General features: G+C 38.4%; 2 protein-coding genes across 2 annotated transcripts; one reads left to right on the plus strand and one right to left on the minus strand.

Annotated features, from left to right (window-relative positions):
- The first annotated feature begins 4,156 nt into the window (after positions 1 to 4,156).
- Positions 4,157 to 6,997, plus strand: EMB2261 (Tetratricopeptide repeat (TPR)-like superfamily protein). Its single transcript, XM_086241775.1, has one exon. The coding sequence runs from the start codon at positions 4,157 to 4,159 to the stop codon at positions 6,728 to 6,730; it is 2,574 nt and encodes an 857-aa protein (XP_086097901.1). The 3' UTR covers positions 6,731 to 6,997.
- A 2,774-nt stretch (positions 6,998 to 9,771) lies between these two features.
- LOC147288393 (basic leucine zipper 63-like) lies at positions 9,772 to 10,422 on the minus strand. The gene has a single exon (XM_086241773.1). It carries the CDS (start codon positions 10,420 to 10,422, stop codon positions 9,772 to 9,774), a length of 651 nt encoding a protein of 216 aa, XP_086097899.1.
- Positions 10,423 to 12,607: the final 2,185 nt, after the last annotated feature.

Raw genomic sequence — 12,607 nt, forward strand, 5'->3', positions numbered from 1 at the left:
ACAGAACTTCACTTTTTATTTCACAAATTAATTTAACTCGTTCAGAAAATGAAACACATAATAGGGAAAGTACTTTCATTTTGGTCAAAGCAGTGAAAGTAGCTTCTGTGTTGGTTCAATGTGGTCCGTTGACTTCCTCCTCCAATCTGCCAAGTTGGAATAAAAATTAAGATTCGCGAATCACGACCTTTAAATAGGAATTAATGAATTAAAAATTTGAGATTAAAAAAAGAAATTGGAATATGTCCAAATTTGGATCCGCATGAGATGAATGAAGCCCATCAATTTTCTATCAGCAACGCGTGTGAACCGTGGGCCTCTGTGCTGAAATGGGCCAATGGGCCAATGGATCATATCAACCTCTCACCAAAGCTCAAAACAATCCGGATTTGACTTGCTTATTTTGATCTATTTATTTTAGTTTCTAAATTATCCACTAATTAACTTTTGCTTTTTAGTCCATTTTATAAATTAGGCTTTTTTTAAGGTTCACCAATTTTTTTTTCTTTTTTTGCGTCAAGAGAATTGTCACGGTTGAACAGTAACAATTATAGTCATTGTTAGACAATAACAATTTTCATTGAGCAACAATATCCCAAAAAAGATTTTACTTATATAAATCTTTTGTCTTTTATTCCATAAAAATTGTCAAAAAAAGCATAAAACCAAAACAAAACACAAAAGTTCAAGCTTTTGAAACAAAAAATATTAATTTTAACAATAACAATAATTGTCATTATCGTCCCAAATAGTTACTATTCGACAGTAATAATCGTCCGGTACTTCCAAATTGCGCCCAACACCTCCAGATTGTGCTCACAATAACAATAATTGTCACTATTTGATAATAACTATCGTCCCAACTAGTTTCTACTCGATAGTAAAAATTGCACAGTACTTCCAAATCATGCCCACTTTTCCATACCTTCAACCACAACTTTCATAGGGTCTGACTCCATATAGCTACATGGCTAAAACACCAATTATCACTTGTAGTGCTAAATTTCGAAGAACTATATCGAGTAGTAAAAAAGAAAAGAAAAGGGGGATAAGGAAGAGGAGAAATTCTCAAAATTTTAAAGTCAAATTATTTCTTCATTTATCCAGTATAGAAAAAGAATTAGAATTCTACACAACCTCCCCAGCTCATAAAACTTAATTCTAACTCAAAAAACATCAACAATCCAAAATTGTGGAGTATGAGACCAAAATAAAACCATTGCAAGACTAATATTAAATTTGCCTTCCTTCTTTCACTTCTTCTACCAAGAAATAACTTTATCTTATAATCAAGGAGTAAAATTTCGGTTTCGAGGAAATTTTCGTGGAAATTTCGATTAAAATTTCGATTTCGATAAAATTAGATAAAAACGACGGAAATTGTTATCAAAATACGGAAATTTTGAATGAAACTTGACTATATGTTTATTTAACATATTATCTACTATATTAATAAAAAACATTGAAGAAATCAAATTATATAATAGGTTTCATGTGATATAAGATGAATATAATGCGCGTTGGAGGCAAATACTGTTAAACAAAATTAGTATAATGAATAATGAATTCAGTATATTCTTTATACTCTATAATCTATACACTAACCCTAATACTAAACCCTATATACTCTATATACTCTAATACTCTAATACTCTTTATACTCTATAATCTATGCACTAAACCCTATATACTGTATATTCTTTAAGATATGGACCATATGGTATAAGATATTATGATTTAGGCCTTTTAGGATATTTTTAATTATTTTTTATATAAAAGTGTATTAGGGTTTAGGGTTTAAAAACAACTATACGAAACTCCAAATCATTTTTTTTCTTTCCAATTGCCCAAAGGCCTCAAATCCCAATCAACCCTAAAGTTTTTTCTTTGTTTTTTTCTCTTTTTTAATTTTTTTTAATTTTTTTTTCTTCCTTTCCTTCCTTTTCTTTTTTATTTTTCTTTTCTTCCTTTTCTTTTCTTTTCTTTTTTGTTTCTTTCCTTCCTTTTCTTCCTTTTCTTTATAGTTAACTTGTAACTTTGTAAGCAATATACATTGATGATGCCATGATGGTCATTCATTTGCTTTGATGATGCCATGATGGTCATTCATTTGCTTTATCATCAGTGGTGGGAATTCCATTTTAGTTAAAATTGTTGATAAGATCTTGTTGTTTTTTGTCATTTTCTGTCAATAAATTGTAACCCAGATCAAATCCTATCTCCTCTACCTAGGCATGACAGTATGTTGGCATGTCTTTTTTTTTTTTTTTTCCTTCCTCTTCCTCCTACAGTCCTACCCATGACTCCCTTTCTTTCTCTTCTTCTTCACAGTCTTCTTTCTTTCTTCCTTCCTTTTCCTCCTTGCCCATGACTCTCCCTCTTTTTCTTCCCCACCAAGCACCAGCCCCCTGCCTCGCTCCCCCCAACACAGTCCATCCCCGACACACCCCCCCTCACCCAGCCCCTCTCCCCCCAAACCCAACCCTTCCCAGTCCCTTTTCTGTGAGACCCTGTATTTTTCAGATAATTATTTTAAATATTTTGAGAATTTATTTTAAGGATTTTGGAAATTTATTTGGAATTTAAAAAGGTTTTAATTTAATTTTAATTATTTAATTATTTTTTTTTTAAATTGGGTTTGACCCAAAGTTAACTTTTAAAATTAGTGGACTTTTGATTCAGATTTTGGGCACGTTGGATAGGTCTCGAGTTCACGAGTTCATAGACACGTAGCACGCGTCGATCGGAGTTATGGTTTGAAAGTTACGGACATCTGAAGTAAAGGGCAATTTTGTAATTTTTACAAAAGGGGTTTTAAAACCCAAAAATCAGATTTTTATCCCATTCTCTCTCCTCTCTCCCGTTCTCTCTCTCTCTCTCTCTCTCTCTCTCTCTCCTTCGCCGCGCCTGCCACCGGCGCGTGGCGGCGCGTCCGGCTATGGCTGGCAACGGGACCGGCCCAGATCTCCTCGCCGTTCTTCCTTCTTCCTCCCCCTGGTGGCGGCGCAGCCCAGAAACCTCCCCCGACTCGCGAACCAGCTGAGGCCGATCCTTGGAGCTCCGGCGGCGATCTCACTTTTCCGGCGACGACGCGACCTCCCATCACCTGGGTTGTCTTCCTCTCGTCACGGCGAGTCTGCCCATGTGCTTCCCTGGCTCCGACGACCCTGCACGGCGGCGGATCGAAGATTTTGGGCCGCGGCTGGCGTTACATTTTCCCCCAAACCCAGCCCTTCCCAGCCCCTTTTCCCCCGAACCCATACCCCTCCCAAGTCCCAACCCCTTTTCCCCCAAACCCAGGCAAAATTTCGGGAAATTTCGCCGAAACAATTACCGAAAATAATTGGGTATGTGATAAAATTTCGGTGACCCAAAAAAACGAAATTTTCGGCGAAATTTCGCCGAAAATTTCGAAATTTCATTCCTTGCTTATAATTCAAATATTTGTAAAACAAAAAATTCAACATTCTTAAACACAATAACTCTATCACGATAGCAATTTTATGAAAAAAAAAAAAAAAGACAGTAAAAAAAGTACCTTCCATAAAATAAAAAATCCATAAAGTGACAGAAATATTGATCCGGATTTGGAGCTTCTTCTTCTTAGCCTTAGAGCGCTTAGCGAGATCGGCGACAAAGCATAACCTTCTGCAAGGATTCTTCATGAGCGAGATTGCTTTCCTCCATCGTCGAAGAGAGATCCTTTAAAGGGAGATCACCATAGAGAGAGATCGCCAGAGAGAGAGAGATCGAGTAGAGAACAATAAGAAAAGAACTTACATATTTCCTCATGTGATACCATATGGTATCTCCACCCTCTTTCATTGGCTCTCTCTTTTCTCTCACTCTCTTTCTCTCATCTCTATCTTTCTCTTTAAGAGATGCCACATCACTACAATAGAGGGATAGATAAATTTTTTCCAAACAATAAAGAAAGAGAGAATGACAGAAAAAAAAAAAAAAAAAAAAAAAGAATGATGAAGAAAGAAAATGAAAACCTAATTAGAACGTGGACCGGTACTAGGGCTCATTCAAAACTAAGAACATTAAGAGATACTAACGACTCATTAACAGTCCAAAAATGAACTTTAAAATAATAATTATTTTTTTTTTTGGGGGAAAAAAAAAAAAAAATCTAATTATAAAATGATTTGGAATGGAAATCAAGCTAGCCGTTGGAGATAACATGGCGAGCTCGAGCCTCTCTCTTCCCGCTTCCGCCAAATTCCCTTTACCTTCATCTTCTGTGAGACCCCAACAAAACCCTAACTTTGAGCCCCTCAACAACCGTCTGATCAGCCAGCTCGATGTGGGCCATCTCCGCAAAGCAATCTCCACCCTCGATCTCATGGCCCAGCGCGGGACCCACCCAGACCTCCCCACCTATTCCCTCCTCCTCAAGTCCTGCATCAGGTCCCGAAACTTCGACCTGGGCAAACTCGTCCACGCCCGGTTGACTCAGTCTCAACTCAAGCTCGACCCGGTCGTTCTCAACTCGTTGATCAGCGTCTACTCGAAATCCGGGGACTGGGAGAAGGCGAATTCGATCTTTGAAAGTATGGGAAATAAGAGAAATTTGGTTTCTTGGAGTTCCATGGTGTCTTGCTTTGCGAACAATGATATGGGAAGTGAAGCCATTTCGACATTTCTTATTATGCTTGAAAATGGGTTTTACCCGAATGAGTATTGCTTTGCTTCGGTGATTCGGGCGTGTTCGAATGCCGAGAATGTTGGGATTGGGAAGGTGATTTTTGGGTCGGTGATAAAAAGTGGGTATCTTGAGTCTGATGTGTGTGTTGGGTGTTCGTTGATAGATATGTTTGCAAAGGGTAGTGGAGAGTTGGATGAAGCATATAAAGTGTTTGAGAAAATGCCTGAGACGAATGCAGTGACTTGGACTTTGATGATAACTAGGTTTGCACAAATGGGTTTCCCAAGAGAGGCTATTGATTTGTATATGAGTATGTTATTGAGTGGGCTCATGCCTGACCAGTTTACACTAAGCGGCGTTTTATCGGCTTGTACAAAGTTAGAAGCATTGCCGTTCGGGCAGCAATTGCATTCATGGGCTATACGGTCTCGATTGGCTTTAAATCATTGTGTCGGGTGTTGTTTGGTGGACATGTATGCCAAATGTGCATCTGATGGATCGGTCAATGATTCAAGGAAGGTATTTGATCGGATTCCAAACCATAATGTTATGTCATGGACTGCAATTATCACTGGGTATGTGCAGAGTGGAGGACATGATGAGGAAGCTATCAAACTCTTCGTTGAAATGATATTGGATCTTGTTCCACCAAATCATTTAACATTGTCTACCATTCTGAAGGCTTGTGCAAATCTTTCTGATTCACGTAAGGGTGATCAAGTTCACTCCCTTGCAGTGAAACTAGGTCTTGCATCAGTTAATTGTGTGGGAAATTCACTTATTAGCATGTACGCAAGGTCTGGCCAGATGGAAGATGCCCGGAAAGCTTTTGATGTTCTGTATGAGAAAAATTTAATATCTTATAACACACTCGTTGATGCATATGCCAAGCATTTAGAAACAGAAGAAGCCTTTGGACTTTTTCATGAAATTGAGGATACAGGATTGGGGGCTAGTGCTTTCACATTTGCTAGTCTCTTGAGTGGAGCTGCAAGCATTTGTGCAGTTGGTAAGGGTGAGCAAATTCATGCCCGGATAATGAAATCAGGATTTGAGTCAAACCAATGCATTTGTAATGCTTTGGTTTCCATGTATTCCAGGTGTGGAAACATAGATGCTGCTTTTCAAGTGTTCAATGAGATGGAAAATTGGAATGTTATATCATGGACTTCAATGATCACAGGTTTTTCGAAGCATGGATATGCGGCTAGAGCAGTGGAAATGTTCAACAAAATGCTTGAGGCTGGATTAAAACCGAATGAGGTCACGAATATTGCTGTTTTGTCAGCTTGTAGCCATGTGGGCTTGATTGCCGAGGGATGGAAACACTTCAAGGCAATGTACAAAATACATGGTATCGTCCCAAAAATGGAACACTACGCATGTATGGTTGATTTGTTGGGCCGCTCAGGATCCCTTGTAGAAGCCATTGAGTTTATCAAGTCAATGCCTTTTCCAGCTGATGCACTAATCTGGCGAACATTTCTTGGAGCCTGCCATGTGCATGGTGACATAGAGCTTGGGAAATATGCAGCAAAGATGATTATTGAGCAGAACCCAGATGATTCGGCAGCATATAGTCTACTATCAAATTTGTATGCTTCTACTGGTCAGTGGGAAGAAGTGGCAAAAATAAGAAAAGATATGAAGGAGAAATCTTTGATCAAAGAAGCAGGTTCTAGCTGGATAGAGGTGAAAAATAAGATGCACAAGTTCCATGTTGGGGATACTTCACATCCAAAAGCAAGGGAGATTTATGATGAACTGGACCAGTTGGGTTCAAAGATAAAGAAATTGGGTTATGTTCCCAATACAGATTTTGTACTTCATGATGTGGAGGAGGAGCAAAAAGAATATTATTTGTTTCAACACAGTGAGAAAATAGCAGTGGCGTTTGGTCTTATTAGCACATCGACATCGAAAGCCATCAGAGTGTTTAAGAATCTCCGTGTTTGTGGAGACTGTCACACTGCGATTAAATATATTTCAAAAGCCACTGGGAGAGAAATAGTGGTAAGGGATTCAAATCGGTTTCATCATTTCAAGGATGGGATATGCTCTTGCAATGATTACTGGTAATGTATATAAAACTGCAAATGATAGAACAATCTTCTTAAGGGAGTTCTAAAATTGTTCAAGAAGTCAAATATACAGCTTACAACCTTTCATTTCATAGCCTCTGCTTTGGATGCTCTTGGTTGCTCATTAGAGGTGGAGTGGAAGATTTGGAATTTTCTTAATTCAGGTTTAGAGGCCCCAATTCCTTGTTTTTCTAGTTGTACAGCTCATAGTTGTTGTAAACTTGTAATGTTATTGATGTATACTCTATTTGATGATTGATTTTAATAAAATTATGTGCAATTTTGTCCTACATCTCACACTCATACTTACCACACAGCAGTACTGCTCAAACTTGAGTCCTTTCAAAGCGGTTATGGACTTAGACAGCTTCTTGTTCTCTCACATTCAATGTATTTAGAAGTAAATATTATATTTTAAAGATCATCTTAAGATTCTGAGATTGGAATCTTTGGCTAGAGCTTTCCCCATATTCTGCTTTCTGTAAACTTTTTGTTGGAACTGAGCCTTGGTTTTCCCCTTTCTTCTTTTGTCCTGTATATGACCTATTCTGTGCACCCCTCTTGATGCTATTTTAAATAAACTCGAGAAAAAGAAAAGTGAATATGTGTGTGTATAATATAATATAACTTAGGATGTTTTTTTTTGGCCAAGAACAAAAGGATTCCATTCAAAAAAGCCACAAAGGCAGCAACAAAACAAGGGAAACAAACATCTAGAAAATTCAAACAGAACCAAAATAGAAAACTACAGCAGATAGAAGAAGAAAACTAAAAAATCAATCCAGAGGGAGTCCATCAGCCGCCAAAACTCCAAGCCACATGATCATTAGAAATGGAGGGAGGCAGAGAAATAGAAGGTTTATACATACACTCAAGATATTCTAAACAAGCTCTTTTAGCAGATAGACCAACCCACACAGGATCAGGAAAAGATTTTTGAAACAAAGCCTTACATCTGGCCTTCCATATATTCCAAATAATAAAACAGATCCAAGAGAGAATATAACTTAGGATGTTAGTCAATGAAAATTCAGTATTTTTCTTATCTTATTAAGCTAAAAATTTCTGAAACTTTGACTTGCAAAATTACAAGAGTTGTCTAGAAACCCAGTAAATCTTGATAGGATTCATTATGATGAGATCTTGTTCAAATATTATGGCTTTGAATTTGAGATGGAGTCATGAAGTTCAATTGCGTGGGGATTATATATTCTGTATCAAAGTCTATAATCCGCATAAATGTCAAACATCAAATTTTTGCTATCAACTCAGTTAGAAAAGATAAGAAACAAAAAATGGTCATTGAAAATGTATAAAATAAAATATCAAGGCTTTTACGTTTGTAGATCTTCCTAGGAAACAAGGTGATGATCTTGTAGCAAAAAAGAGGAATGCAGTCTCTCTCTCTTTCTCTCACTCTCTGAGCCATAGCCAAATCAAGAGAGAAACTCACAAAACAAAAAAATAAAACATGTTACATTTAGTCAGCCAGTTCTCTAATGGTGCGTTTGGATGAAGTAGTTTGAAATTACTAAGGAATTCACAAATGACGGAATTTAAAACGATGTGATTTAAAATTCTAGAATATGTAGATTCTCTTGTTTGGATAACATGTAAACATAATAGAGTTTAAGTACGGAATTTATGGTAGTTTTAATTTTTGATGCATCAATCAATTCAAAAGAGTGATAGTGATGGTGGCAACAATAAAAATGATGTTTATGGTGAGTTGACCATATTGGTAGGGGTGATGGCCCACAAGCGGTGGGAGAATTGGTGGTGGCTAAAATTGGGGTGTTGGCGGTGGCGGTGGTGGTGGTGGTGGTATCGGCAATGGCGGTGATGGTGGTGGCGGCGGTGATGGTGGTGGTGGTGGTGGTGGTGGTGGTGGTGGTGGTGACGGTGATGGTGATGGTGGTGGTGGCGGCGACGGTGGTGCGCGGTCTAGGTGTTGGTGGTGGTGGGGGTGGTGGTGGCAGCGGCAGTGGGGGTGGTGGCGGGGGTGACGGTGATGGTGGTGGTGGTGGTGGTGGCGGCGGTGACGGTGATGGAGGTGGTGGTGGTGGTGGTGACGGTGATGGTGATGGTGGTGGTGGCGGCGACGGTGGTGCGCGGTCTAGGTGTTGGTGGTGGTGGTGGTGGCGGCAGCGGCAGCGGCAGCGGGGGTGGTGGCAGGGGTGGCGGGGGTGGTGGTGTTAGTGGTGGTGACGTTGGTGGTAGTGGTGGTAGTGTTGACATGGTCGACACGACTTATTTTTCTTTTGTAAAAATTGGAATTTTGAAAATGACACCAATTTAGGTGGAATTTACAGCCTTCAAATCCCAAGTTTTTTTCCACCTAGAATTTACAAAATTCTGTATTGATTGACCCAAACAAGGAAATTAGAGCATTTAATTTCTTAAATGCTGAGTTTTGTTTAAATTCCGAGTTTTTTTCCTCCTTCCAAACACACCATAAAAGCTACCAACAAGGGCTTGGATTGTTATGCTAGTGGATAGCTTTTCCAAATGTTTTTCTTTTTATAGTATAGTTTTAATATTACGAACCAAACACCCATTTTGCAACCTTTATTTCTGTGTCATATCCAACTCTCCCCCACCCATTGCCACTCAAACCCTCCACCCATTGCATGGCCACTACTCATTCCTCCCTTTGTTCTACTACACCTGACATAATTAGTACTTTCTTCTTCTGCATAATAAATCTTATTTTCTTCAACAATTTCTAGCAGGTTTTTTTATCTGAATCTCTCATTTACTGCTCCAGTAATCTGGTAATTGTTATGGTTGTAGTACATGTAACATACATAAGAATCTAGCTAAGAGATTGCCAATTAATTTTATTGATCAAATTAATTAGAGATTAAATAAAAATGCTCATCAAAGCATGTTATTGCAAATTTTCTTGGATCTCATACAGATCATTGAAGTGAGGCAAGGACTGGTTGGCTTCTACACAAACAGAAGATAACCATAGATGGAAAATGGGAAAATAATAAATAAAAAAAAAAACTACTCTTTCTGCTCCATCTTAATTAATTAGCCTAGCAAATCCATAGAAGTACTTGTCATGGACTGGTTTGAGGACTCTGCTCTCAGATATGCTGTGTTGCAGGGGACATCCTCCTGCAGGTCTCTCAAGGAAGAAGAATGATGATAAGGAGGACTGTGCAGTTGCAGGTCAGTGAGCATTTCGCGAAGCCCGGAAGCTTCCTCTTTGAGCTGAGCATTCTCCTGCAGAACCCTGTCATGGGATTCTGAGACATGGTTCAGCTTATCCACAAGTTGGTGGTTCTCATTTCTGAGCCAGACCACCTGTGACCACAGCTCATCCAGATGCTTCTGCTTTCGCATACGTGACCTGCGAGCAGACTCTCTGTTTGATATCATTCTTCTATGCTTCCTCTCATTGATGAGACTCAGTTGGTGCTCATCAGCTTCATCAGAGGTTGAGTTACTGCTGAAGGAAGATGGTTGCTGTGGATTGTTATTATTATTGTTATTAATTTCTTGAAATTGGGAAGAGAATTGGAAGTTGTATAAGGGACTTGAAAATGGGTTGAATTGAAAAGTGGAGGCTGTGTTGCTTTGAGTAGTAGTACTCATGCTAAAATGAGGTGGGTAGGGAGATGATGAGGAGCTTGAAGGAACTAGATAATGGAGTCCTGTGACCTCACCAGAAGGCTGCATGGCTTCTTCAACCTTTTGGTGGAAAATTTCAAGGTCTTCTTGGTGGTGAAGGTGAGTGGAGTACTACCACTACTTCTACTACTTGTTGGTTTTAAAGGGGGGATAGAGGCTTGAGGAGAGGAGGTCTTTTATAGGATGAAAAAGAGTGCCCTAAGGTTCAGCTGATTGGAACATCATGCACATCAATGTCTCTGTTTTATGCAGAGCATATGTCACATTCATATATGTGTACATGAATATATGTATGATGTTCTTTATTTTATGTGTTCCATATGGGCATGCATTAATGGCTTCATGCATGTATGCATACGCTATGATGTTCATGCACAGATATGCATGTAACATGGGGGATTACAAGTAGTGTTTGTGGATAATCATTTTTCAGATCAAATCTCTGCTTACATCAGAGAGAGAGAGAGGTCATATTATATGTGGGGAGTACAATTATTTTAATGGGGGGAATGCTTTAGCAAAATAATACAGTGCAGAGAAAATGGGTTCAAGAAGTCAATCTTAATTTTGGTGTGCCATTGTCAAGTATGTGTGGATGGATGCTTGTTATCCAATAGGTCCTTGTGACGTAAGGAATGGAAAGAATTTAAAGAGGTTTAGAAAAGCAAACCCTTTTTTTATACGTACAGGCTATAATAATTAAGGAGTTCATGACTCATCAGACACTGAAACCCTTCAAAATATTAATGAATCAACACTACTAAATGACATTAATTACTTTGATTGTTAGCAACCCCTGCCCTCTGGGGTATTTTTAGGTACTAATCCTCTTGCCCTGTTTTTGTCAGAGAATGTCTCAAATTTCGGTATATATAGTTGGTTTCATCTTTGAAAAGAATAATAATATAAAGTATCAATTTGGTTTTTTTCTTTTTGTTTGTTCATCAAGAATTTGATTTATAATTTGATTTATTAGCATTAGTTCTACAAATTTGTTAGTCTTGACTCATAGTATTTTGGATCTTTTCACATGAACATCTGGTGTGGTTGAGTGAGTTTTTGACAGAAGAGTTAGGCATGTTAAAGACATCAAGAGAGTGTCAAGTGTATGTGTAAAAAGAACTTGAAATCCAAGTAATCTTTGCATTGACAGCGGATTTTTATCTCACTCTCAAATGGACATAAAAAAATGTTTATTTTTATTTTGAAGTGAAATGAAATGAAAAAAAAAAAGTTCCTATGTCCATTGGAAAGAGTGAGATAAAAAATCCACTGTTTAGTACATACAAGATGTTTGAGGTGGGATAGACAAGAAATTTCTTGTCCTCTTTTGTAGGTGTGCTACAAAGGTGTAAGCATATATTCTCCAAGAAGTGCAACTCAATTATTATCAATCTGCTTTATTAAATTAAATCAATCTTCTGTTTAGTGTTTACTATATTAGCCCAGTCCAAGACAAATTGTCCAGAGCCAAACTGACTAGCCTGCCCAGGTTAATTAAGTATTTAATTAGCTTATACATATAATGGTGCACTTGGGTCAAATTATGTCAGCTGTAGCAGGAACATGGAGAGGGATTAGATGTTGTCCTAACCATTCAAATTAGCAGATGTTACTGAGTGGAAAAATCTTGTTGTATATATAGTGGTGGGAATGGATATAAGGAGATTATTATGGATGTACTTTGAAATGCAGTCTCCCCACTAACTAAAAAGCTTCTAATGTTAATGGATATGATGCTCAACCAAAATCTTACTGAGGCAGCAGCAAATTCTCTCTCTCTCTCTCTCTCTCTCTCTCTCTCTCTCTCTCTCTCTCTCTCTCTCTCTCTCTCTCTCTCTCTCTCTCTCTCTCCCTCCCTCCCTACACCTGAGGGTTGAGAGGGTGTTGGGTGGTCAAGTTGAGTGGACTGAATGGTCAACAATGCCATTAGACAGGTTTAGACTGCTCTATCTTTTCTTGTCTTGTGATTGTTCTTCCCCTGTTCCATCTTTCCCTCAATTTCTTTTTCTTTAAGGATTTACAGTATAAAGGTGGATCATAAGTAGTGGAAAACCCAAGAATCCAAGATCAGTATGTCTTTGTGTCCAATTGTACTTGTAGTGTACATTGTATAGATAAACCTGCATTTGGATGGTCATATGTTGCCTCAATTGGGCATTCTAAACCTGAATTTTAACCCAATTGCCACTTGATTTAAAAGGGTTGGCTTGTAAATTTGCTACTGAATAAA

This window comes from Dryas octopetala, chromosome 4 (assembly GCF_963921425.1).
Source record: "Dryas octopetala chromosome 4, drDryOcto1.1, whole genome shotgun sequence".
Taxonomy (NCBI): domain Eukaryota; kingdom Viridiplantae; phylum Streptophyta; class Magnoliopsida; order Rosales; family Rosaceae; genus Dryas; species Dryas octopetala.